Source organism: Salmo salar, chromosome ssa01, assembly GCF_905237065.1.
Source record: "Salmo salar chromosome ssa01, Ssal_v3.1, whole genome shotgun sequence".
NCBI lineage: Eukaryota > Metazoa > Chordata > Actinopteri > Salmoniformes > Salmonidae > Salmo > Salmo salar.
This window is the reverse complement of record NC_059442.1, coordinates 121633129-121659565: the sequence shown is the minus strand read 5'-3', so window position 1 is coordinate 121659565 and position 26437 is coordinate 121633129. Positions and strand designations below refer to the sequence as shown.

Sequence of the window (26437 nt, the reverse complement as noted above, 5' to 3'; positions counted from 1 at the left end):
AACGCGCATTCCCCTCCCACCTGAGGATCTGACTTTTTCATTCATCTATTTCCTGTGTTTAAGCGGTGCAAAATCCACTTGTCACTTAAATCTCACTGGATTGATTCTTTTCACTTTATTGCGACTCTTTCTTACTCTTGCTTTGTGCCTGTCGTTTTTTCCCTTTAACGTTACAACCACAGACATGTTTGTAATGACCTGTCAAAATTGAATATATTGTCTTTCCGTTGCATCTATAACAACGCTAAAGCTTCATCAGGGATTTAATGCATGGTCTTGGAAATTACATCACAAGAAAAAGAAGAAAGGTAACATTATTTTGATGTGTGTTGATTTTTTTTGCCCGATTGAAAAAAAAAAGTAATAATTTAATACAGTTTACTTTTTTACAAATTAAATGTGCTGAAATCAACACTCAGTTTATAGTGCTATTATGTCTGAACTCGCAAACAATGTTGTAACGTGTGCGCTGAGAATCGGGAAGCAAGTTCAGGGAGTGAGTGTTTTAATAAATAAACGCAACATAATACAAAACAAGAAAACACAGACATGACACTGGAACAGAAACAATGACGACTGGGGAAGGAACCAAAGGGAGTGACATATATAGGGAAGGTAATCAGGGAGGTGATGGAGTCCAAGTGAGTCTGATGATGCTCAGGTGTGCGTAACGATGGTGACAGGTGTGCGCCATAACGAGCAGCCTGGTGACCTAGAGGCCGGAGAAGGAGCGCACGTGACAAATGTAGAGTATGAATGGAGTAGGAAAATGTATACATTCAATACTGTAAGTCACTCTGGATAAGAGCTCTGGATAAGAGTGTCTGCTAAATGACCAAAATGTAAATTAAAAATGTATGTATAGATAGATGTAATATAGAGTCAAGCGTGTTGATTTTTAATCTGATGGTACACTGCTATTGACACACTTGCTGAATTATGCAACAGAACGTGGTGAGTGCAGGTAAGCCTAGACAGAGCAAGTTTTTGGTGTTTGCAGCCCTGTTCCACCCCTTTATATTAATTTATTCATATTGAAAATACACCCAGTGTGTTTATGCAAATTAAGCATATAAAATGTACTTTATTTTAACACAAAATATTTTCACAAAAACCTGATACCATTAGAACATGTCTATATTAGTCCCCCCCAAAAATGACATTTTACATTAAATGTAATACCTGAATTCCCACCAAAATCCCTAAACTCCATTCATTATTTGTCCGTGCCAGTAACATATTTTATTTGCTATAATTTAGTCAATATCTGATGGATTTTAAAATTCAAAAGGTTTGGTGTATATTCATCCATTGTCCAACTGTTGCATTAATTAGAATTGCTTTTAAAACCTCTTAACAATTTTGCTGACTGTTGCTACGTTACAGTCTTTGGAAGAAGTGGAGGAGACTGGATAAGCAGCGTAGTGTCCAGGCTATCTAAGTTTCTGGAGCATCCATAACATATCAAGGCTATTTTCAGCCTAATTGCAAGGAGTCATCTTGAGGAAAATTGCCTTAGAGAGAAAAACTGTGGAAGGGACGTCAACGGAGGTGATTTCTTGAGGCATGAGGAGAGTGTGTTTGTGTCCTCCTCCACCCTTACTTCCCCAGTCTAAGACTATTTTTGCATGGACAAGATGAACACATGCTTTTTTCTGTCTGAATGATGAGGCAAAACAGTGATTGAGTAATAACTGTTTTGCATGATGCAATGTGATGTATTACCAGAGCAAAGAGCACAAGACTGGAGCATCTAATGACAAACCCGACCATCCCATTCCATATCTTAGACCCCCCTTACTGATTTAATGTTGATGGCGGTTGGCAGAGGGCTCATCCTTTCACCTCTCCTCAGCTATACTTCTCTGAGGTTCTGCTGTATGTATAGGCCCGAGCCAAATGAATGGAGGAGCCTTCAATAGGAGGCTGTGTGCACTGTGCAGGGGCTATGCACGTCGAAGGAATTTCTACATGAACACGTTTGCATTGTAAGAAACTTGGTTTCAACCTGCCCATCCCACCCCCCATGCCAAGCCCTGATTGGATCAAATTATTTGTAACTTTTATTTAACTAGGGAAAAACACATTGAGATCTAGGTCTCATTTGCAAATGTGCCCTGGGAACAATACATAAAATAAAATGTTATACAATTTAAAACACAAACTTAAATAGCAAATATTATATACACAATAAACAATCAAATAAAACAAACACATTTATCAATATAAAAATCCTTAGCCTTTCTACTAAACTGACCCACAGACAACAACACATCCAAATTAAATGTTACTTGGAGATTATTACACATGATAGGGGCCTGGTAGGAAAAGGATGATTTGCCCAACTCTATGAATACATGTGGAGTCTCCAGCATTAACCAACCCTGTGATCTAGTGTTGTAATCCGAGACAGAGTCTCTGAATAAGTAAAGTGTGATCCACAGTGTGAATGCCTTGGACAGGTCAATGAAGAGGGCAGCACAGTGTTTCTTCGTATCTAAACAATTTATGAGATAATTTAAAATCATAGAAGTAGCAGAGATGGTACTATGACCTGGTCTGAACCCTGACTGTTTTACATCAGAAAAGATCGAAGCTGAGTATTAATCAATGATTCCAGGATTGTTGCTAGGCAAGATAGTTTGGAAATGGGACGATAATTATTTAGATCACTCGGGTCGCCGCCTTTATGTAGAGGAAGCACATGGTCCGCCATCCAAACTCTAGGGATAGTATTCTATATAATTGTCAAGTAAAAAATATCTGTTAATGGTTCCTCAATCAATGGAGCAGAAAGCTGTAATTTGCATTTGTATTTGTATTGATTATGGATCTCCATTAGCTGCTGCACTGGCTTGTCTCCCCCTGTCTGGTACAAGTCCTAAAGCAATAGGACTCCCTAAATCTTTCTCAGATTATTACCAATCCCACAAGGTATGATGACGCCAAATACCCAGAAAAGGCCACTCTCCTTTATATTATCCTCACAAATAACCCTCATATGTACCAGTCTGGTGTTTTCTGTAATGACCTTAGTGATCACTCTTTTACAGCCTGTGTTTGCAATGGTTGCTCAGTGAAACATCATGTCCTGATTTGTCATAGACACTTGCTAAAAAACTTTAATGAGTAAGCCTTCCTTCATGACCTGGCCTCTGTAAAATGGTATAGAATCAGCTTGATCGCCTCTGTCGAAGATGCTTGGACCTTCTTTTTTGATGTCTTCAGTGATATTGTTAACAAACACGCCCCCATGAAGAAAATGATAAATAAAAAAAGGTTCAGCCCTTTGTTCAACTGTAATCTTACAGAGTTACTCCACCTCAGAATTGCACTTGGCGAAAGGCTCAGCACACGCATACTCATGGTTGAATGGCTCTCGTTCAGGAAAATGATAAATAAGTGCACTCAGGCTACCCGGAAGGCCAAAGTTAGTTACTTTAAGGAGCAGTTCTCTCTGTGGGTCTAACCCCAAGAAGTTCTGGGAAAAAAAGACCTGAAGAATAAACCCTCCTCCTCACAGCTCCCCATGTCCCTTAAAGTTGATGATGTGGTTGTTACTGACAAGAAGCACATTGCTGAGCTCTTTAATAACCACTTCATTAAGTCTGGATTCCTATTTGCTCACTCAACATTTCCTCATCTCCCACCCCTTCTAATACGACTATCCCTGACGCTCCTCCGTCTTTTTTCCCTGCCCCGCTACAAAGTTTCTCCCTGCAGATGGTCACTGAGTCTGAGGTGCTAAAGGAGCTCCTTAAACTTGACCCCCAAAAAACATCTGGGTCAGATGGTTTAGACCCTTTCTTCTACCTGTTATGGCTAGGGGGCAGTATTTTCACAGCCGGATAAAAAACGTACCCGATTTAATCTGATTATTACTCCTGCCCAGAAACTAGAATATGCATATAATTATTAGCTTTGGATAGAAAACACTCCAAAGTTTCTAAAACTGTTTGAATGGTGTCTGTGAGTATAACAGAACTCATTTGGCAGGCCAAAACCTGAGAAGATTCCATGCAGGAAGTGGCCTGTCTGACAATTTCTTGCCCTTCTTGATTATCTCTATCCATTACAGAGGATCTCTGCTGTTACGTGACACTTCCTACGGCTCCCATGGGCTCTCAGAAGGCGGCAAAAAGCTGAATCGTGGCTTTGCAGGCTCTGGTTGAAAAAAAGTAGCGCGTTTGGGTAGTGGCTGGTTACAGTACTGTGAGACTCAGGCGCGTGCCCGCGTCGACCCCATGCTATGTTTTCTTTCGTCTGTTTACCTAAACCCAGATTCCCGGTCGGAATATTATCGCTTTTTTACGAGAAAAATTGCATAAAAATTGATTTTAAACAGCGGTTGACATGCTTCGAAGTACGGAAATGGAATATTTAGAAATCTTTTGTCACGAATTGCGCCATGCTCGTGACCCTTATTTACACTTCGGATAGTGTCTTGAACGCACGAACAAAACGCCGCTATTTGGATATAACGATGGATTATTTTGGACCAAACCAACATTTGTTATTGAAGTAGCAGTCCTGGGAGTGCATTCTGACGAAGACAACAAAGGTAATCAAACTTTTGTAATAGTAAATCGGAGTTTGGTCAGGGCTAAACTTGGTCGGTGTCTAAATGGCTAGCCGTGATGGCTGGGCTATCTACTGAGAATATTGCAACATGTGCTTTCACCGAAAAGCTATTTTAAAATCGGACATATCGAGTGCATAGAGGAGTTCTGTATCTATAATTCTTAAAATAATTGTTATGCTTTTTGTGAACGTTTATCGTGAGTAATTTAGTAAATTCACCGGATGTTTGCGGGGGGTATGCTAGTTCTGAACGTCACATGCTAATGTAAAAAAGCTGTTTTTTGATATAAATATGAACTTGATTGAACAAAACATGCATGCATTGTATAACATAATGTCCTAGGGTTGTCATCTGATGAAGATCATCAAAGGTTAGTGCTGCATTTAGCTGTGGTTTTGTTTTTTGTGACATTATATGCTAACTTGAAAAATGTGTGTCTGATTATTTCTGGCTGGGTACTCTGCTGACATAATCTAATGTTTTGCTTTCACTGTAAAGCCTTTTTGAAATCGGACAGTGTGGTTAGATTAACGAGAGTCTTGTCTTTAAAATGCTGTAAAATAGTCATATGTTTGAAAAATGGAAGTTTTCGGATTTTAGAGGAGTTTGTATTTCGTGCCACGCCCATCCTTGGATATTGGAGCAGGTGTTCCGCTAGCGGAACGTCTAGATGTAAGAGGTTAAGGTTGCTGCTCCTTTAATCCCCAAGCCTATCTCTGGGGACGTTCCCATTGCTTGGAAGGCAGCTACGGTTAGGTATTTATTTAAAGGGGGAGATCTAGCTGACCCTTACTGTTATATGCCTATTTATTTTGTGCCCTGTTTATCTAAAGTGTTGTAAAAACTTGTCAATAATCAACTGACTGGCTTTCTTGTTGTTTATAGTATTCTCTCTAGTATGCAATCTGACATCCGCTCAGGTTATGGATGTGTCACTGCAATCTTAAATGTCCTCAATGATGTCACCATTGACCTTGATTCTAAGCAATGTTGTCCTGCAATTTGTATTGACTTGGCCAAAGCTTTTGATACGGTAGACATTTCCATTCTTGTGGGCTGGCTAATGAGTATTGGTGTCTCTGAGGGGTCTTTGGCCTGGTTTGCTAACTACCTCTCTCAAAGAATTCAGTGTATAAAGTCAGAACATCTGCTCTCTCAGCCACTGCCTGTCACGAAGGGTATACACCAAGGCTCAATCCTAGGCCCCACGCTCTTCTCAATTTACATCAACAACATAGCTCAGGCAGTAGTAAGCTCTCTCATCCATTTATATGCAGATGATACAGTCTTATACTCAACTGGCCCCTCCCGGGATTTTGTGTTAAACGCTCTACAACATAGCTTTCTTAGTGTCCAAAAAGCTTTTTCAGCCTTTAACATTTTTCTGAATACGCCCAAAATAAAGGTAACATGGGTTAATAAGAAGAATGCCCCGCTCCCTACAGGTGTGATTACTACCTCTGAGGGTTTAAAGCTTGAGATAGTCACCTCATACAAGTACTTGGGAGTATGGCTAGACGGTGCACTGTCCTTCTCTCAGCACATATCAAAGCTGCAGGCTCAAGTTAAATCTAGACTTGGTTTCCTCTATCGTAATCACTCCTTTTTCACCCCAGCTGCCAAACTAACCCTGATTCAGAGGACCATCCTAACCATGCTAGATTATGGAGACATCATTTATAGATCGGCAGGTAGGGGTGCTCTCGAGCGGCTAGATGTTCTTTACTATTTGGCTATCAGATTTGCCACCAATGCTCCTTATAGGACACATCACTGCACTCTATACTCTTCTGTAAACTGGCCATCTCTCTCGCAAGACCCACTGGTTGTTGCCTATTTATAAAACCCTCTTAGGCCTCACTCTCCTCCTTATCTGAGATATCTACTGCAGCCCTCATCCTCCACATACAACACCCGTTCTGCCAGTCACATTCTGTTGAAGGTCCCCAAAGCACACACATCCCTGGGTCGCTCATCTTTTCAGTTTGCTGCAGCTAGTGACTGGAACGAGCTGCAACAAACGCTCAAACTGGACAGTTTTATCTCAATCTCTTCATTCAAAGACTCAATCATGGACACTCTTACTGACATTTCTGGCTGCTTTGCATTGTTGTCTCTACCTGCTTGCCCTTTGTGCTGTTGTCTGTGCACAACAATGTTTGTACCCTGTTTTGTGCTGCTACCATGTTGTGCTGCTGCCATGTTGTGTTGCTACCATGTTGTTGTCATGTTGTGTTGCTACCATGCTGTGTGGGCATGTGTTGCTGCCATGCTATGTTGTCGTCTTAGGTTTCTCTTTATGTAGTGTTGTCTTTCTTGTCGTGATGTGTGTTTTGTCCTATATTTTTATTTAATATATTTTTATTTTTATTCCCAGCACCCATCACCGCAGGAGGCCTTTTGCCTTTTGGTAGGCCATCATTGCAAATAAGAATTTGTTCTTAACTGACTTGCCTAGTTAAATAAAGGTTAAATAAATAAAAAAAATTACACACCATGTACCAACAAATATTCTTTACATCAACAACATAGGAATCACTTAAAAATGTATTGTATGACCTCTTATACACAATATAAGGCCCAGCCTTTGGAATTTTGGTTTTCCTAGATATGGCTACTATATTGTGATCACTAAATCCTATGGATTTTAATACTGTTTCCAACTAATTTCTGCAGCATTGGTAAAGATATGATCAATACATGTTGTTGATTTTTTCCCCGGTACTGTTTGTAACTACCCTGGTACGTTGATTGATAACCTGAACCAGGTTGCAGGCACTAGTTATAGTTTGAAGCTTCCTCTTGAGTGGGCAGCCTGATGAAAACCAGTCAATATTTAAATCACCCAGCAAGTATACCTCTCTATTGATATCACACACATTATCAAGCATTTAACACATTATCCAGATACTTACTGTTAGGACTTGGTGGTCTATAGTAGCTTCTCACCAGAATGAGCTTTAGGTGAGGCAGATTAACCTGAAGCCATATTACTTCAACAGTATTTAACATGAGATCCTCTCTAAACTTTACAGGAATGTGGTTCTGAATATAAACAGCCACACGTCCACCTTTGGCATTTCTGTCTTGTCTGTAGATCTTATAACCATGTATTGCGACCACTGTATCATCAAGGGTATTATCTAAGTGAGTTTCAGAGATTGTCAGAATGTGAATGTCATCTCTTACTAGCAAATTATTCTTAACCTACAAATGTTAACGTAGGCAATTTTTTCTTCTTTTCTGTGATGCTTGATTATTTTTCTTGCTTTACTGGGAAGTTTAGCAGAGGTAGACATGCCTAGGTTATTTTTATTATTATTGCTAGCCCTGGCCCGCTAGCTGTCTGAATCGCCGTGTCTCCGGCCCACAGAGCTACTCACTGGACCCCTATGATCACTCGGCTACGCATGCCTCTCCCTAATGTCAATATGCATTGTCCATTACTGTTTTGGTTAGTAATTATTGCCTTATTTCACTTTAGAGCCTCTAGCCCTGCGCAATACGCCTTAGTTAAACCTTTAGTCCCACCTCCCACACATGCGGTGATCTCACCTGGTTTAAATGATGTTTCTAGAGACAATATCTCTCTCATCGTCACTCAATGCATAGGTTTACCTCCACTGTATTCACATCCTACCATACCCTTGTCTGTCCATTATGCCCTGACTCTATTCTACCTTTCCCAGAAACCTGCTCCTTTTACTCTCTGTTCCGGACGTACTAGACAACCAGTTCTGATAGCCTTTAGCCGTACCCTTATCCTACTCCTCCTCTGCTCCTCTGGTGATGTAGAGGTTAATCCAGGCCCTGCAGTGCCTAGCTCCACTTCCATTCCCCAGGCGCTCTCATTTGTTGACTTCTGTAACTGTTAAAGCCTTGGTTTCATGCATGTTAACCTGTTAGGGCTAGGGGGCAGTATTTGCACGGCTGGATAAAAAAATTTACCCGATTTAATCTGGTTACTAATCCTACCCAGTAACTAGAATATGCATATACTTATTATATATGGATAGAAAACACCCTAAAGTTTCCAAAACTGTTTGAATGGTGTCTGTGAGTATAACAGAACTCATTTGGCAGGCAAAACCCTGAGACATTTTCTGACAGGAAGTGGATACCTGATGTGTTGTATTACCTTTAAACCTATGCCATTGAAAAACACAGGGGCTGAGGAATATTTTGGCACTTCCTATTGCTTCCACTAGATGTCACCAGCCTTTACAAAGTGTTTTGAGTCTTCTGGAGGGAGATCTGACCGAACAAGAGCCATGGAACGATGATGGCCCATTAGACACCTGGCGCGCGAGTTCATGTTGGGTACCCTCGTTCCAATACGTTATAAAAGAGAATGCATTCGTCCACCTTGAATATTATTCATGTTCTGGTTAAAAAAGGCCCTAATGATTTATGCTATACAACATTTGACATGTTTGAACGAACGTAAATATATTTTTTCCCCTCGTTCATGAAGTGAAGTCCGGCGGGCTTAGATCATGTGCTAACAAGACGGAGATTTTTGGACATAAATGATGAGCTTTTTTGAACAAAACTACATTCGTTATGGACCTGTGATACCTGGAAGTGACATCTGATGAAGAGAATCTAAGGTATTGGATTATTTACATATTATTTTCGATTTTAGATCTCCCCAACATGACGGCTAGTCTGTATCGCAACGCGTATTTTTCTGGGCGCAGTGCTCAGATTATTGCCAAGTGTGATTTCCCAGTAAGGTTATTTTTAAATCTGGCAAGTTGATTGCGTTCAAGAGATGTAAATCTATAATTCTTTAAATGACATTATAATATTTTACCAATGTTTTCTCATTTTAATTATTTAATTTGTGGTGCTGACTTGACTGCCGGTTATTGGAGGGAAACGATTTCCTCAACATCAATGCCATAGTAAAATGCTGTTTTTGGATATAAATATGAACTTGATAGAACTAAAAATGCATGCATTGTCTAACATAATGTCCTAGGAGTGTCATCTGATGGAGATTGTAAAAGGTTAGTGCATCATTTTAGCTGGTTTTATGGTTTTGGTGACCCTGTCTTTGAATTGACAAAACATTACACACAACTCTTGTAAATGTACTGTCCTAACATACTCTAAATTTATGCTTTCGCCGTAAAACCTTTTTGAAATCGTAAAACGTGGTTAGATTAAGGAGATGTTTATCTTTCAAAGGGTGTAAAATAGTTGTATCTTTGAAAAATTTGAATTTTGACATTTATTTTGATTCAAATTTGCCGCTCTTGAAATGCACCTGCTGTTGATGGAGTGCACCACGGGTGGGACGCTTGCGTCCCACCTAGCCCATAGAGGTTAACATTAGAAGCCTCCTCCCTGAGTTTGTTTTATTCACTGCTTTAGCACACTCCGCCAACCTGGATGTCCTAGCCGTGTCTGCATCCTGGCTTAGGAAGACCACCAAAACCCCTGAAATTTCTATTCCTAACTATAACATCTTCCGACAAGATAGAACTGCCAAAGGGGCCGGTGTTGCAATCTACTGCAGAGATAGCCTGCAGAGTTCTGTCTTACTATCCAGGTCTGTGCCCAAACAATTTAAGCTTCTACTTTTAAAAATCCACCTTTCCAGAAACAAGTCTCTCACCGTTGCCGCTTGCTATACACCACCTTCTGCCCCCAGCTGTGCCCTGGACACTATATGTGAATTGATTGCCCCCATCTATCTCCAGAGCTTGTGCTGTTAGGTGACCTAAACTGGGACATTCTTAACACCCCAGCCATCCTACAATCTAAGCTTGATGCCCTCAATCTCACACAAATTATCAATGAACCTACCAGGTACAACTCCAAATCCGTAAACACAGGCACCCTCATAGATATCATCCTAACCAACCTGCCCTCCAAATACACCTCTGCTGTCTTCAACCAGGATCTCAGCGATCAGTGCCTCATTGCCTGCGTCCGTAATGGGTCTGCAGTCAAACGACGACCCCTAATCACTGTCAAACGCTCCCTAAAACACTTCAGTGAGCAGGCCTTTCTAATCGACCTGGCCCGGGTATCCTGGAAGGATATTGACCTCATTCCGTCAGTAGAGGATTCCTGGTTATTCTTTAAATGTGCTTTCGTCACCATCTTAAATAAGTATGCCCCATTCAAAAGTTTAGAACCAGGAACAGATATAGCCCTTGGTTCACTCCAGACCTGACTGCCCTTGACCAGCACAAACATATCCTGTGGCGTACTGCATTAGCATCGAATAGCCCCCACGATATGCAACTTTTCAGGGAAGTTAGGAACCAATATACACAGGCAGTTAGGAAAGCAAAGGCTAGCTTTTTCAAACAGAAATTTGCATCCTGTAGCACAAACTCCAAAAAGTTCTGGGACACTGTAAAGTCCTAGCTGCCCACTGCACTGGGGCTAGGAAACACTGTCACCACCGATAAATCCGCGATTATTGAGTATTTCAATAAGGATTTTTCTACGGCTGGCCATGCTTTCCACCTGGCTACCCCTACCCTGGTCAACAGTCCTGCACCCCCCACAGCAACTTGCCCAAGCCTCCCCCATTTCTCCTTCACCCAAATCCAGATAGCTGATGTTCTGAAAGAGCTGCAAAATCGGGACCCCTACAAATCAGCTGGGCTAGACAATCTGGACCCTCTCTAAAATGATCAGCCAAAATTGCTGCAACCCCCATTACTAGCCTGATCAACGTCTCTTTCGTATCGTCTGAGATCCCCAAAGATTGGAAAGCTGCCGCGGTCATCCCCCTCTTCAAAGGGGGAGACACTCTAGACCCAAACTGCTACAGACTTATATCTATCCTACCCTGCCTTCCTAAGGTCTTCGAAAGCCAAGTTAACCTCTCTAGGGTAGGGGGCAGTATTTGCACGGCCGGATAAAAAACGTACCCGATTTAATCTGGTTATTACTACTGCCCAGAAACTAGAATATGCATATAATTATTGGCTTTGGATAGAAAACACCCTAAAGTTTCTAAAACTGTTTGAATGGTGTCTGTGAGTATAACAGAACTCATATGGCAGGCAAAAACCTGAGAAGATTTCTTACAGGAAGCGCCCTCTCTGACCATTTCTTGGGCTTCTACACTCTCTTTATTGAAAACTGAGGATCTCTGCTGTAACGTGACACTTCCTACGGCTCCCATAGGCTCTCAGAAGGCGGCAAAACGCTGAATGATGTCTTTGCAGGCCCTGGCTGAAAAACAGTAGCGCATTTGGATAATGGTCGATCAGAGAACACTGAGACTGAGGCGCGTGCACGAGGCGACACCATGTTTTTATTTTCTCTGTCTTTGAACGTAAACAGGGTTTCCCGGTCAGAATATTATCGCTTTTTTACGAGAAAAATCGCATAAAAATTGATTTTAAACAGCGGTTGACATGCTTCGAAGTACGGTAATGGAATATTTAGAATTTTTTTGTCACGAAACGCGTCGGGCGCGTCACCCTTCTTCACCCTTCGGATAGTGTCTTGAACACACGAACAAAACAGAGGATATTTGAACATAACTATGGATTATTTTGAACCAAACCAACATTTGTTATTGAAGTAGAAGTCCTGGGAGTGCATTCTGACAAAGAACAGCAAAGGTAATCAAATTTTTCTAATAGTAAATCGGAGTTTGGTGAGGGCCAAACTTGGTGGGTGTCAAATTAGCTAGCCCGTGATGGCTGGGCTATCTACTCAGAATATTGCAAAATGTGCTTTTGCCGAAAGCTATTTTAAAATCGGACATAGCGATTGCATAAAGGAGTTCTGTATCTATAATTCTTAAAATAATTGTTATGCTTTTTGTGAACGTTTATCGTGAGTAATTTAGTAAATTCACCGGAAGTTTGCAGTGTTTATGCTAGTTCTGAAGGTCACATGCTAATGTAAAAAGCTGTTTTTTGATATAAATATGAACTTGATTGAACAAAACATGCATGTATTGTATAACATAATGTCCTAGAAGTGTCATCTGATGAAGATCATCAAAGGTTAGTGCTGCATTTAGCTGTGGTTTGGGTTTATGTGACATTATATGCTAGCTTGAAAAATGGGTGTCTGATTATTTCTGGCTGGGTACTCTGCTGACATAATCTAATGTTTTGCTTTCGCTGTAAAGCCTTTTTGAAATCGGACAGTGTGGTTAGATAAAGGAGAGTCTTTAAAATGGTGTAAAATAGTCATATGTTTGAAAAATGGACGTTTTTGGATTTTTGAGGAATTTGTAATTCGCGCCACGCCTATCATTGGATATTGGAGCAGGTGTTCCGCTAGCGGAACGTCTAGATGTAAGAGGTTTTAAGGCCCATTTTCTGGGATTAAAGGTCTTTTTGAAATCGGACAGTGTGGTTAGATTAACGAGAGTCTTATCTTTAAAATGGTGTAAAATAGTCATATGTTTGAGAAATTGAAGTAATAGCATTTCTAAGGTATTTGAATAATGCGCCACGGGATTCCACTGGCTGTTGAGTAGGTGGGACGATTTCATCCCACATACCCTAGAGAGGTTAACAAACAGATCACCGACCATTTCGAATCCCACCGTAACTTCTCAGCTATGCAGTCTGGTTTCCGAGCTGACCATGGGTGCACCTCAGCCACGCTCAAGGTTCTAAACAATATCATAACTGCCATCGATAAGAGACAATACTGTGCAGCCGTATTCATTGACCTGGCCAAGGCTTTCGACTGTGTCAATCACCACATTCTTATCGGCAGAATCGAAAGCCTTGGTTTCTCAAATGACTGCCTCGCCTGGTTCACCAACTGCTTCTCCGACAGAGTTCAGTGTGTCAAATCGGAGGATCTGTTGTCCGGACTTCTGGCAGTCTCTATGGGGGTGCCACAGGGTTCAATTCTCGGGCCGACTCTTTTCTCTGTATACATCAATGATGTTGCTCTTGCTGCTGGTGATTCTCTGATCCACCTCTACGACACCATTCTGTATACCTCTGGCCCTTCTATGGACACTGTGTTAACTAACCTCCAGACGAGCTTCAATGCCATACAACTCTCCTTCCATGGCCTCCAACTGCTCTTAAATGCAGGTAAAACTAAATGCATGCTCTTCAACCGCCCGCACCTGCCCGCCCATCCAGCATCAGTACTCTGGACGCTTCTGACTTAGAATATGTGGACAACTACAAATACCTAGGTGTCTGGTTAGACTGTAAACTCTCCTTCCAGACTCACATTAAGCATCTCCAATCCAAAATTAAATCTAGAATCAGCTTCCTATTTCTTAACAAAGCATCCTTCACTCATGCTGCCAAACATACCCTCGTAAAACTGACTATCCTACCGATCCTTGACTTCGGCGATGTCATTTACAAAATCGCCTCCAACACTCTACTCAACAAATTGGATGCAGTCTATCACAGTGCCATCCGTTTTGTCACCAAAGCCCCATATACTACCCACCACTGCGACCTGTATGCTCTCGTTGGCTGGCCCTCGCTTCATATTTGTCACCCATCCCACTGGCTCCAGATCATCTATAAGTCTTTTGCTAGGTAAAACCCCGCCTTATCTCAGCTCACTGGTCACCATAGCAGCACCCACCCATAGCACGCGCTCCAGCAGGTATATTTCACTGGTCACCCCCAAAGCCAATTCCACCTTTGGCCGCCTTTCCTTCCAGTTCTCTGCTGCCAATGACTGGAACGAACTGCAAAAATCACTAAAGCTGGAGACTCATATCTCCCTCAAAAACTTTAAGCACCAGCTGTCAGAGCAGCTCACAGATCACTGCAACTACAGTGCCTTGCGAAAGTATTCGGCCCCCTTGAACTTTTCGACCTTTTGCCACATTTCAGGCTTCAAACATAAAGATATAAAACAGTAATTTTATGTGAAGAATCAACAACAAGTGGGACACAATCATGAAGTGGAACGAAATTTATTGGATATTTCAAACTTTTTTAACAAATAAAAGACAGAAAAATTGGGCGTGCAAAATTATTCAGCCCCTTTACTTTCAGTGCAGCAAACTCTCTCCAGAAGTTCAGTGAGGATCTCTGAATGATCCAATGTTGACCTAAATGACTAATGATGATAAATAGAATCCACCTGTGTGTAATCAAGTCTCCGTATAAATGCACCTGCTCTGTGATAGTCTCAGAGGTCCGTTTAAAGCGCAGAGAGCATCATGAAGAACAAGGAACACACCAGGCAGGTCCGAGATACTGTTGTGGAGAAGTTTAAAGCCGGATTTGGATACAAAAAGATTTCCCAAGCTTTAAACATCCCAAGGAGCACTGTGCAAGCGATAATATTGTAATGGAAGGAGTATCAGACCACTGCAAATCTACGAAGACCCGGCCGTCCCTCTAAACTTTCAGCTCATACAAGGAGAAGACTGATCAGAGATGCAGCCAAGAGGCCCATGATCACTCTGGATGAACTGCAGAGATCTACAGCTGAGGTGGGAGACTCTGTCCATAGGACAACAATCAGTCGTATACTGCACAAATCTGGCCTTTATGGAAGAGTGGCAAGAAGAAAGCCATTTCTTAAAGATATCCATAAAAAGTGTCGTTTAAAGTTTGCCACTAGCCACCTGGGAGACACACCAAACATGTGGAAGAAGGTGCTCTGGTCAGATGAAACCAAAATCAAAACTTTTTGGCAACAATGCAAAACGTTATGTTTGGCGTAAAAGCAACACAGCTCATCACCCTGAACACACCATCCCCACTGTCAAACATGGTGGTGGCAGCATCATGGTTTGGGCCTGCTTTTCTTCAGCAGGGGCAGGGAAGATGGTTAAAATTGATGGGAAGATGGATGGAGCCAAATACAGGTCCATTCTGGAAGAAAACCTGATGGTGTCTGCAAAAGACCTGAGACTGGGACGGAGATTTGTCTTCCAACAAGACAGTGATCCAAAACATAAAGCAAAATCTACAATGGAATGGTTCACAAATAAACATATCCAGGTGTTAGAATGGCCAAGTCAAAGTCCAGACCTGAATCCAATTGAGAATCTGTGGAAAGAACTGAAAACTGCTGTTCACAAACCCTCTCCATCGAACCTCACTGAGCTCGAGCTGTTTTGCAAGGAGGAATGGGCAAAAATGTCAGTCTCTCGATGTGCAAAACTGATAGAGACATACCCCAAGCGACATACAGCTGTAATCGCAGCAAAAGGTGGCGCTACAAAGTATTAACTTAAGGGGGCTGAATAATTTTGCACAGCCAATTTTTCCGTTTTTTATTTGTTAAAAAAGTTTGAAATATCCAATAAATTTCGTTCCACTTCATAATTGTGTCCCACTTGTTGTTGATTCTTCACAAAAAATTACAGTTTTATATCTTTATGTTTGAAGCCTGAAATGTGGCAAAAGGTCGAAATGTTCAAGGGGGCCGAATACTTTCGCAAGGCACTGTATACATAGCCCATCTGTTAATAGCCCATCCAACTACCTCATCCCCATACTGTTATTTTTTATTTTTATTTTGCTCCTTTGCACCCCAGTATCTCTACTTGCACACTCATCTTCTGCACATCTATCACTCCAGTGTTTAATTTACATTTACATTTTACATTTAAGTCATTTAGCAGACGCTCTTATCCAGAGCGACTTACAAAATGGTGCATTCACCTTATGATATCCAGTGGAACAACCACTTTACAATAGTGCATCTAAATCTTTTAAGGGGGGGGTTAGAAGGATTACTTTATCCTATCCTAGGTATTCCTTAAAGAGGTGGGGTTTCAGGTGTCTCCGGAAGGTGGTGATTGACTCCGCTGTCCTGGCGTCGTGAGGGAGCTTGTTCCACCATTGGGGTGCCAGAGCAGCGAACAGTTTTGACTGGGCTGAGCGGGAACTGTGCTTCCTCAGAGGTAGGGGGGCCAGCAGGCCAGTGGTGGATGAACGCAGTGCCCTTGTTTGGGTGTAGGGCCTGATCAGAGCCTGAAGGTATGGAGGTGCCGTTCCCTTCACAGCTCCGTAGGCAATCACCATGGTCTTGTAGCGGATGCGAGCTTCAACTGGAAGCCAGTGGAGAGAGCGGAGGAGCGGGGTGACGTGAGAGAATTTGGGAAGGTTGAACACCAGACGGGCTGTGGCGTTCTGGATGAGTTGTAGGGATTTAATGGCACAGGCAGGGAGCCCAGCCAACAGCGAGTTGCAGTAATCCAGACGGGAGATGACAAGTGCCTGGATTAGGACCTGCGCCGCTTCCTGTGTGAGGCAGGGTCGTACTCTGCGAATGTTGTAGAGCATGAACCTACAGGATCGGGTCACTGCCTTGATGTTAGTGGAGAACGACAGGGTGTTGTCCAGGATCACGCCAAGGTTCTTAGCACTCTGGGAGGAGGACACAAGGGAGTTGTCAACCGTGATGGCGAGATCATGGAACGGGCAGTCCTTCCCCGGGAGGAAGAGCAGCTCCGTCTTGCCGAGGTTCAGCTTGAGCTGGTGATCCGTCATCCACACTGATATGTCTGACAGACATGCAGAGATGCGATTCGCCGCCTGGTTATCAGAAGGGGGAAAGGAGAAGATTAATTGTGTGTCGTCTGCATAGCAATGATAGGAGAGACCATGTGAGGATATGACAGAGCCAAGTGACTTGGTGTATAGCGAGAATAGGAGAGGGTCTAGAACAGAGCCCTGGGGGACACCAGTGGTGAGAGCGCATGGTGCGGAGACAGATTCTCGCCACGCCACCTGGTAGGAGCGACCTGTCAGGTAGGACGCAATCCAAGCGTGGGCCGCGCCGGAGATGCCCAACTCGGAGAGGGTGGAGAGGAGGATCTGATGGTTCACAGTATCAAAGGCAGCAGATAGGTCTAGAAGGATGAGAGCAGAGGAGAGAGAGTTAGCTTTAGCAGTGCGGAGAGCCTCCGTGACACAGAGAAGAGCAGTCTCAGTTGAATGCCCATTCTTGAAACCTGACTGATTAGGATCAAGAAGGTCATTCTGAGAGAGATAGCAGGAGAGCTGGCCAAGGACGGCACGTTCAAGAGTTTTGGAGAGAAAAGAAAGAAGGAAGAATTTCTATATTGTAATTATTTTGCCACTATGGCCTATTTATTGCCTTACCTCCTTTATCCTGCCTCATTTGCACACACTGTATATAGACTTTTTCTATTGTATTATTGACTGTATGTTTGTTTATTCCATGTGTAACTCTGTGTTGTTGTTTGTGTTGCACTGCTTTGCTTTATCTTGGCCAGGTCGCAGTTGTAAATGAGAACTTGTTCTCAACTAGCCTACCTGGTTAAATAAAGGTGAAATATATATATATTTTTTAAATAGTGCAGGGTGAGCTGCACACAGTGGACTTCCTACTAGGGCATACCACCTCAGCACTAACAGTATTACTTTGGTTCATAGGCATATGATTACTGCATACAATAGCTGTAGGATCAGCAGAGGCATGTAAATAAGGTTATTTAGATTGTATCTTCCGATTCCCCTAGGATATTGTATATTTGCTGAAGCATTATGACAACTCAGCGACACAATGGTAGGGATTAAATGAGCTGGACTTGGGTCATTGATAAGTCATTGTATCAACTCAGCCCTTTAATGCTGTGAAAGGATCCAGGAACCCAAATTATTTGGGTGGATACCATCCTCCTTATAATACGTGCTTTGTTTCCAGAACATATCACAATTGTTAATAAATATTACACCCACAGAGCTGCAATAGTCTTGTAGCCAGTTATGGAGGGCTGAAAAGCTGATGAACCGCTCAATGCCGCTATTTAGGGAGGGCAGAGGGCCAGATATTATAGGGCTGTTTGTTGGTGTCAAGTAGTGTCCCAATAAGGACCGTTCATCTCAATTTCCACCTAAAAAGATATACTCAAATCTAACCGCTTATACCTCAGGACCTGAAGCAGGGATATACATGTTCTTGATACTATTTGAAAGGAAACACTTTGAAGTTTGTGGAGATGTAAAATGAAAAGTCATGTTTTTTATTTTAATTTTTGTTGCATCATCTTTGAATACACTTTCAGTTGGGAAAATATGAGTGGCATAATCGTTGTTCCATCCAAGATGTCAGACCCCGGTGCCTTGTCATTGTTGATAGAGAAAAAATAATAATTCACCTCTTCCTCAATCACTTTACAGAATTTAAAATTACAATGCTTTAGCTAATCTTACAAATTAGAAACTCATTAAAGTAGTTAGCAATATCAGTGTGTTTTGTGATGAATAAGCCATCTGATTCAATGAATGATGGAACCAAGTTTGCCTTTTTTCCCAAAATTGAATTTAAAGTGCCCCAAAGCTTTTTACTATCATTGTTTTTATCATGTATCTTTGTTTAATAGTTAATTCTTATTTTTATGCAGTTTAGTCATGATTTCTCAATTTGCAATACGTTTGCCAATCGGTTGTGCAGCCAGACTTATGAGAGTCAAAATTGAGCTCAGGTGCATCCTGTTTTCATTGGTCATCCTTGATATGTTTCTACAACTTGATTGGAGTTGATTTGGAAAGGCAAACACCTGTCTATATAAGGTCAGTTGACAATGCATGTCAGAGCAAAAACCAAGCCTTGAGGTCGAAGGAGTTGAACACAGAGCTTGAGAGGATCTGCGGAGAAGAATGGGAGAAACTCCCCAAATACAGGTGTGCCAAGCTTGTAGCGTCATACGCAAGACAACTAAAGGCTGTAATCGCTGCCAAAGGTGCTTCAACAAAGTAAAGGTTCTGAATATTTATGTAAATGTGATAGTTGTTTTTTTTTATACATTTTCAAACATTTCTGAAAACCTGTTTAACAAGTTAGTCCATTTTAGAATAACATTTTACATTTTAGTCATTTAGCAGACGCTCTTATCCAGAGCGACTTACAGTAGTGAATGCATACATTTTATACATTTTTTCTCTGTACTGGTCCCCCGTGGGAATCGACCCCACAACCCTGGCGTTGCAAACACCATGCTCTACCAACTGAGCCACACGGGAATAAGGCTCTAACATAACAAAATGTGGGAAAAGTCAAGGGGTCTGAATATTTTACAGATGCACTGTATAATTCCAGAACACAAACTTGTTGATATGCATTGCTAAACCATTTATCATACACATTTGCATGTTAAAATGGCTTGGGGGTTGTATCAACAATTGCATCAACTTAGATTGGATTAAAAAACACTTTCAATGTGTTATGAAGATTATTAGGATTGTTTGTTAATTTATATTTTGATTATTTGTCACGAGTGTAGCCGTGTTGAATAGACCAAAACGCAGCCGGGATATGTATGCTCATCTTTAATTACATTTGAATAAAGTGAACACGGGAAACCAAGAACGACTAGTAACAGTTTTACAGGCTATACAGATACTTTAGCAGTGTAAAATCAACAACCCACAACCCCAGGAGAAAAACACACACCTAATATATGACTCCCAATCAGGAACAACGATATCCAGCTGTTCCTGATCGGGAGTCACACAGACTAACACAAACAGAACAACTAGAAACTACATACAACACACAACTTCTGCCACGTCCTGACCAAATACTAAACTACTCTCTCTGCTGGTCAGGACGTGACATTATTATTTCTGTACGTCTACATTTCTGCAATGCTGTCGCTGACAAGGAAAATAGACTCAAAGTGTAAAACTACTCTGCTTCAAGTGATCCTCGCTTCGCAGACCGATTGCTTTTACTTTCGGTATAGCATGCCTCATCGATCATGTGAGTTGTTAAACAGCGACTCACGTTATGGAGCCGTTACGGTGACGTGGCAGCTTTGGTTTAGTTTGACCGTTACACTACCTATTACTCTGCACAAGGCGCTGTCTGTCACTGGCTTACTGTAATTTTTATCAATCTTTTATATCTGCCGTTAACCCCACCTTCCTCCTTTCCCACAGGGGGAGCGAGGTCCAGACGGAAGTCCAGGTGCCAAAGGTTATCCTGGCAGGCAGGTGCAGTAAATGCTCTGATGTGCTGTGACTGTTATAGTAGGGTCAGGGGTCAGGCTTGACTGGTACAGGAGGGTCAGGGGTCAGGAGGTTATGCTCATCTAGAGTAGGGTTAGAGGGTTCAGACCAGCTCTTGACTGGTGGATTAACGAGGATTAAGTGTTAATGGGTTGTACCTGTGCAGGGTAGAGTGAATGGACTAGAGCTTTGATGCATAATTATGCGTATCACAATTCTGCACATCTACACAAAGTGCAGGACAAGAGTTGTTGTCATGTAAATCATGCCACAAAGAGTCAGTTGAAGAGCTATAGTAAATCTTCCTAAGAATAAATGTTTTGACAATAAATTAAGAGACGCTTTTAACTACATACTTCAAGCCCAAGTCTGCTTCAGTCACAGCTGCTTTCCTGGCATCTACTCCAAGGATGGGTTACTGTGTTTCTAGAAACTGCTACACTAGAGGAAGTCCTGTCTCTCCTTGCTGTTATTCACACACAGACTCATAAATTCCCAATTGACAGACTCATAAAATTGCAGACACACACACACACACACACACACACACACACAGTATCACTGTGATAATTGGTTGGTTTTTATCTTAACCACTAATTGTGTTTAACCGTTCAACTACCTTTTCTCTGTCTTTGTCTTAGGGTTTGCCAGGTCCCATAGGAGCCATTGGGCCGAAAGGTGCTCGGGTAGGTGTACCCTTAATTCTCTCTACCCCAATTATTTTCCAGTTGAGCCTGACTTTCTTTAGCAGTGCTATAGCCTGTATGGGTTTAGGGTGAAGTTGCTCCTAGACTGATCTTGGCTCAGTTTTATATTTTTCCCATTTGTTAAGGTTAGGATAGGGGGAGGGGAAGCTGGTCCTAGATCTGTACCAAGGCAAACTTCACCCCGAAGCAGCCTGATGTTGTGGATGTGATGTCAGTCTGGACATTTGAGTCATACCCATAAACACCACACTGAACGCTGTTGTCATGCCTACGGGTTGTGATTTGATTAATTCTGGAAATATGCTGATGTTCTTATGCTTACTGTATGTTTTTGGTTTTCAAGGGCAATCCGTCTCTCTTCTATGTTTCGGCTGATCTGACCTTGACTTTTATGCATGCGGCTTGACACAGATTTTACTACTCTCTGGATTGTGTCTCCAGTCTTCAGCAAAACACACTTGCTTGCCAAGAGTTGTTTAATCAAAGTTATTGGTTTTGTCTGCTATAACCAACACACACACACACACACGTACTGTACTTCTGCATTTTCCACATAAACAGTATATAGCCGCTTCATGAATGAATGTGACTGTTGATAATCCCTTGCAGACCAACAGCCCCCCCCCCCCACACACACACACACACACTCAGTGATGTGATGTTATGTTACGCTTCATTAAAGACCCTTTATCAGCTCCCATGGCTGTTCCAAAACTGGCCCTGCCCCCACCGGCTGGAATTTCCTGTTTAAAGTAGTAAAAAGAGGCCTTCCATCCTCTCCATCAGCAACCCCATCCCCTGATCTACCACACAACCATCCCCCTGTCCTATCTACATCCATCCCCTACCTACCTATAACAACCACCATATCTATCCCCTACCTACAACCATAAGCTATGCATCAACCAACTCCCTCCCAACCCCTGGTTCACACATCTACCCCTTATCCCATATTTACCTTCAAGTAATTACCTACCTATAGTATACTACAGCTACCCTGTCAATTACATCTAACCACCCTGTATCTCTGATCTACATCTACCCTGTCTGCTACTATGTGCCTCACAACCAGCCCCTGATCCCCTAGCTACAACTAACCAACTCACTACGACTAACCATAATCTACAAACTACCAGCTATAGGACTCTATTTTTGCCTAGCGTTAATGCACCCTCTTTGGTAAATTTGACTTGTCAAAGCCAGCGCTCTGCTATTTGCCAACCCTGGCACCAGGGTTGGTGATTGACCTCTTTTTATATCAGCTCGCTTGGGCTGAGGCGGGAAGGGTGCTGTATTTGTGGTGTGTCCTGTAAATCCTGTGTGCCAATTTCAAGCAGCGTAACTGGTGGTTATTTAAGACTCACCGAAAGCTGTTCTTAGCTGTAAATCAATTGGTAATGGCATCAATTTTGCCAGCCGAGGCACACAGTAGCTTAATCAGAGACAAGATGGTGCTGATAGAGATGGCAGCTTCGCTTCAAGTCCTTAGGAAACTGTGCAGTATTGTTTTTTTTATGTATTATTTCTTACATTGTTAGCCCAGAAAACCTTAAGTGTTATTACATACAGCCGGGAAGAACTATTGGATTTCAGAGACGTCAACTTACCAGCACTACGACCAGGAATACGACTTTCCCGAAGCGGATCCTTTGTCTGCATCTCCCAGGGCATTTGAACTGATTCCAGAGGCCAACACGAAACAATGCTGTCGGAGGAGAAGGTTCCAGCGCGGTCTTCTAGTGAGACTTCGGATGTGCGCACACCACCCACCACTTCCGAGTATATTACTCGCTAATGTCCAATCCCTAGTTAACAAAGCCGATGAAATTAGGGCAAGAGTTGCTTTCCAAAGAGATATCCGGGATTGTAACATACTCTGTTACACGGAGACATGGCTAGCTGGGGACATGCTGTCGGAGTCCGTACAGCCAACGAGATTTTCAGTGCATCGCGCCGACAGGAAAAAACATATCTCTGGTAAGAAGAAGGGCGGGGGTCTCAAGTCATTTTGTTCACATGACCTAGAATTATTCCTCACAACCAAATGCCGACCGTATTATCTCCCAAAAGTACTCTCCTCGGTTATAGTCACAGCCGTGTATACGTGTATATTCCCTGCAAGCGGATACCAAGATGGCCATCAAGGAACTTCACTGGACTTTATGCAAACTGGAGGCTGCATTTATTGTAGCTGGGGATTTTAACAAAGCTAATCTGAGAACAAGGCTATCTAAATTCTATCAGCATATCGCTTGCAGTACACGAGCGAGTAACACACTCGACCACTGCTACTCTAATGTCCGCGATGCATACAAGGACCACCTCCGCACTACTTTTGGCAAATCTGACCATGAATCCATCTTGTTGCTCCCCTCCTATAAGCTTAAACTAAAACAGGAAGCACCCGTGCTTAGGTCTATTCAATGCTGGTCTGAAAATCAGATCCAGGCTTTAAGATTGCTTTGATCACGTGGACTGGGATATGTTTCAGGTAGCCTCAGACAATAACATTGACGAATGCGCTGACTCAGTGAGCAAGTTTATAAGGAAGTGTATAGGAGATGCTGTACCCACTGACTATTAAAACCTTCCAATAACCAGAAACCGTGGATTGATGGCAGCATTCGCGCAAAACTGAAAGCACGTACCACTGCATTTAATCATGGCAAGGCGACTGGAAACATGACCGAATACAGTGTAGTTATTCCTTCCGTAAGGCAAACAAGCAAAGCGTCAGTATAGAAACAAAGTGGAGTCGCAATTCAACAGCTCAGACACGAGACGTACGTGGCAGGGTATACTGTCAATCACGGATTATAAAAAAAAAAAAACAGCCCCGTCGCGAACATCGTCTTGCTCCCAGACAAATTAAACAATTTCTTTACGTGCTTTGAGAACAAAACAGTGCCACCCACACAGCCCGCTACCAAAGACTGTGGGCTCTCATTCTCTGTGGCCGACATGTTAAGGTAACTGAACTAATTGACTATCGCCCCATAGCACTCACTTCTTTCATCACGAAGTGCTTTGAGAGACTCGTCAAGGATCATATCACCTCGATCCTACCTGTTACCCTAGACACACTCCAATTAGCTTATTGCCCCAATAGGTCCACAGATGATGCAGTCACCATCACACTGCACACTGCCGTGTCCCATCTAGACAAGAGGAATACCTATGTAAGAATGCTGTTCATTGACTACAGCTCAGCATTCAACACCATAGTACCCTCCAAACTCATCATTAAGCTTGAGACCCTGGACTTCCTAATGGGCCGCCCCCAGGTGGTGAAGATAGGAAACATCTCCACTCCGCTCATCTTCAACACTGGGGCCCCACAAGGGTGCGTTCTCAGCCATCTCCTGTACTCTCAGTTCACCCACGAGTGGCCATGCACGCCTACAACTCAATCATCAAGTTTGCAGACGACACTACATTGGTAGGCTTGATTAGCAACAACTACGAGACAGCCTACAGGGAGGAGGTGAGGGCACTCGGAGTGTGGTGTCAGGAAAATAACCTCTCACTCAACGTCAGCAAAACAAAAGCAATGATCGTGGACTTCAGGAAACAGCAAAAGGAGCACCCCCCCTATCCACATCGATGGGACAGCAGTGGAGAAGGTGTTAAGTTCCTCAGTATACATATTACTGACAAACTAAAATGGTCAACACACACTGACAGTGTGGTGAAGATGGCGCAACAGCGCCTCTTCAACCTCAGGAGGCTGGAAAAAAATGTGGCTTGTCACCGAAAACCCTCACTAACTTTTACAGGTGTTGAATTGAGAGCATCCAGTTGGGCTGTATCACCGCTTGGTACGGCACTGCACAACGCATCACCGGGGGCTAACTACCTGCCCTCCAGGATACCTACAGCACCCAATGTCACAGGAAGGCCAAAAAGATCATCAAGGACAATAACCACCTGAGCCACTACCTGTTCACCCTGCTTCCATTCAGAAGGCGAGGTCAGTACAGGTGCATCAAAGCTGGGACAGAGATCGAAAAACAGCTTCTATCTCAAGGCCATCAGACTGTTAAACAGCCAACACTAGCACAGAGAGGTGACTGCCTACCTACAGACTTGATATCATTGGCCACTTTAATAAATGGAACACTAGTCACTTTGTCACATCCTGACCAGTAAAGGGGTCATTAGTCATTGTAGTATGGTCAGGGCGTGGCAGGGGGTGTTTGTTTTGTGTTTTTTGGTTGTAGGGGATTTTGATTCTAGTTTTCTATTTCTGTTTCTTTTTCCATGTGTGGCCGAGTATGGTTTCCAATCAGAGGCAGGTGTCGTTAGTTGTCTCTGATTTAGGCAGCCTGTTTTTCCTTTGGGTTTGTGGGTGGTTGTTTCCTGTATAGTCTGTGAACCTTACGGAACTGTCGTTTTGCTAATTTTGTTTGTGTTCACTTTAAATAAATATAAGAAGATGAGCACTATACCCGCTGCGCTTTGGTCTGTCCCTTCCGACGCTTATGACACACTTTAATAATGGCACTTTTTAAGAAAGTTTACGTATCTCGCATTACTCATCTCATATGTACAGTGTATATACTGTATCCTTCACTATCTATTCTTTACAATCTATTGCATCTTAGCCGCTCTGTCACTGCTCATCCATATATTTTATACATATATATTCTCATCCCATTCCTTTACTAGATTGTGTGTATTAGGTTTTGTTGTGGAATGTGATAGATATTACGTAGCTATTACATACGGTTGCGCTGTCGGCTCTAGAAGCATAAGCATTTCGCTACATTCGCAATAACATCTCCTTACCATGTGTATGTGACCAATACAATTTAATTCAATAGCATATAATCAATACTGGACATTATTTTTGTCTGTGCAGCTTTTGTGAAAAGCTTGGACTCATTATGCCCATTGAATGAACATTGTCAGTGACAGTAGGGAATCTGTTTAGGCACATCACGTTATTACAATAGACTGCTTATTGTTTTTCCTTTATACTTTTGTTAACAAAATGGATCTTCCACTTTCGTCTGGACTTCACTGTCCTTGATGCTGAATCTATTTGTAGCCTAGGCTATTTGCCTGTTAATTTGTTTACCTTTCACGTGGCAAAGTGACTAACAGGCCATATCAACGGTGATGGTAGGCTAATCTTCTTATAACGTTTGGGCAATGTCCAATTGTCCATGGCTCGAATATGCAATGTGAATGCAATATGTGTAGATTGCTATGTCCATGTTGAAGCCAAT

At 42.4% G+C, this 26437-nt stretch overlaps 1 protein-coding gene across 1 annotated transcript in view; it reads left to right on the top strand.

Moving 5' to 3' along the window:
• The window catches only part of col27a1a (collagen, type XXVII, alpha 1a), a 366487-nt gene that overhangs the window by 114052 nt on the left and 225998 nt on the right, over window positions 1-26437 (top strand). Inside the window, exons 9-10 of the mRNA XM_045688056.1 lie at window positions 20431-20484; window positions 21141-21185. Of these exons, the coding sequence (XP_045544012.1) occupies window positions 20431-20484; window positions 21141-21185 (99 nt within the window). The remainder of the gene's footprint in view (window positions 1-20430; window positions 20485-21140; window positions 21186-26437) is intronic.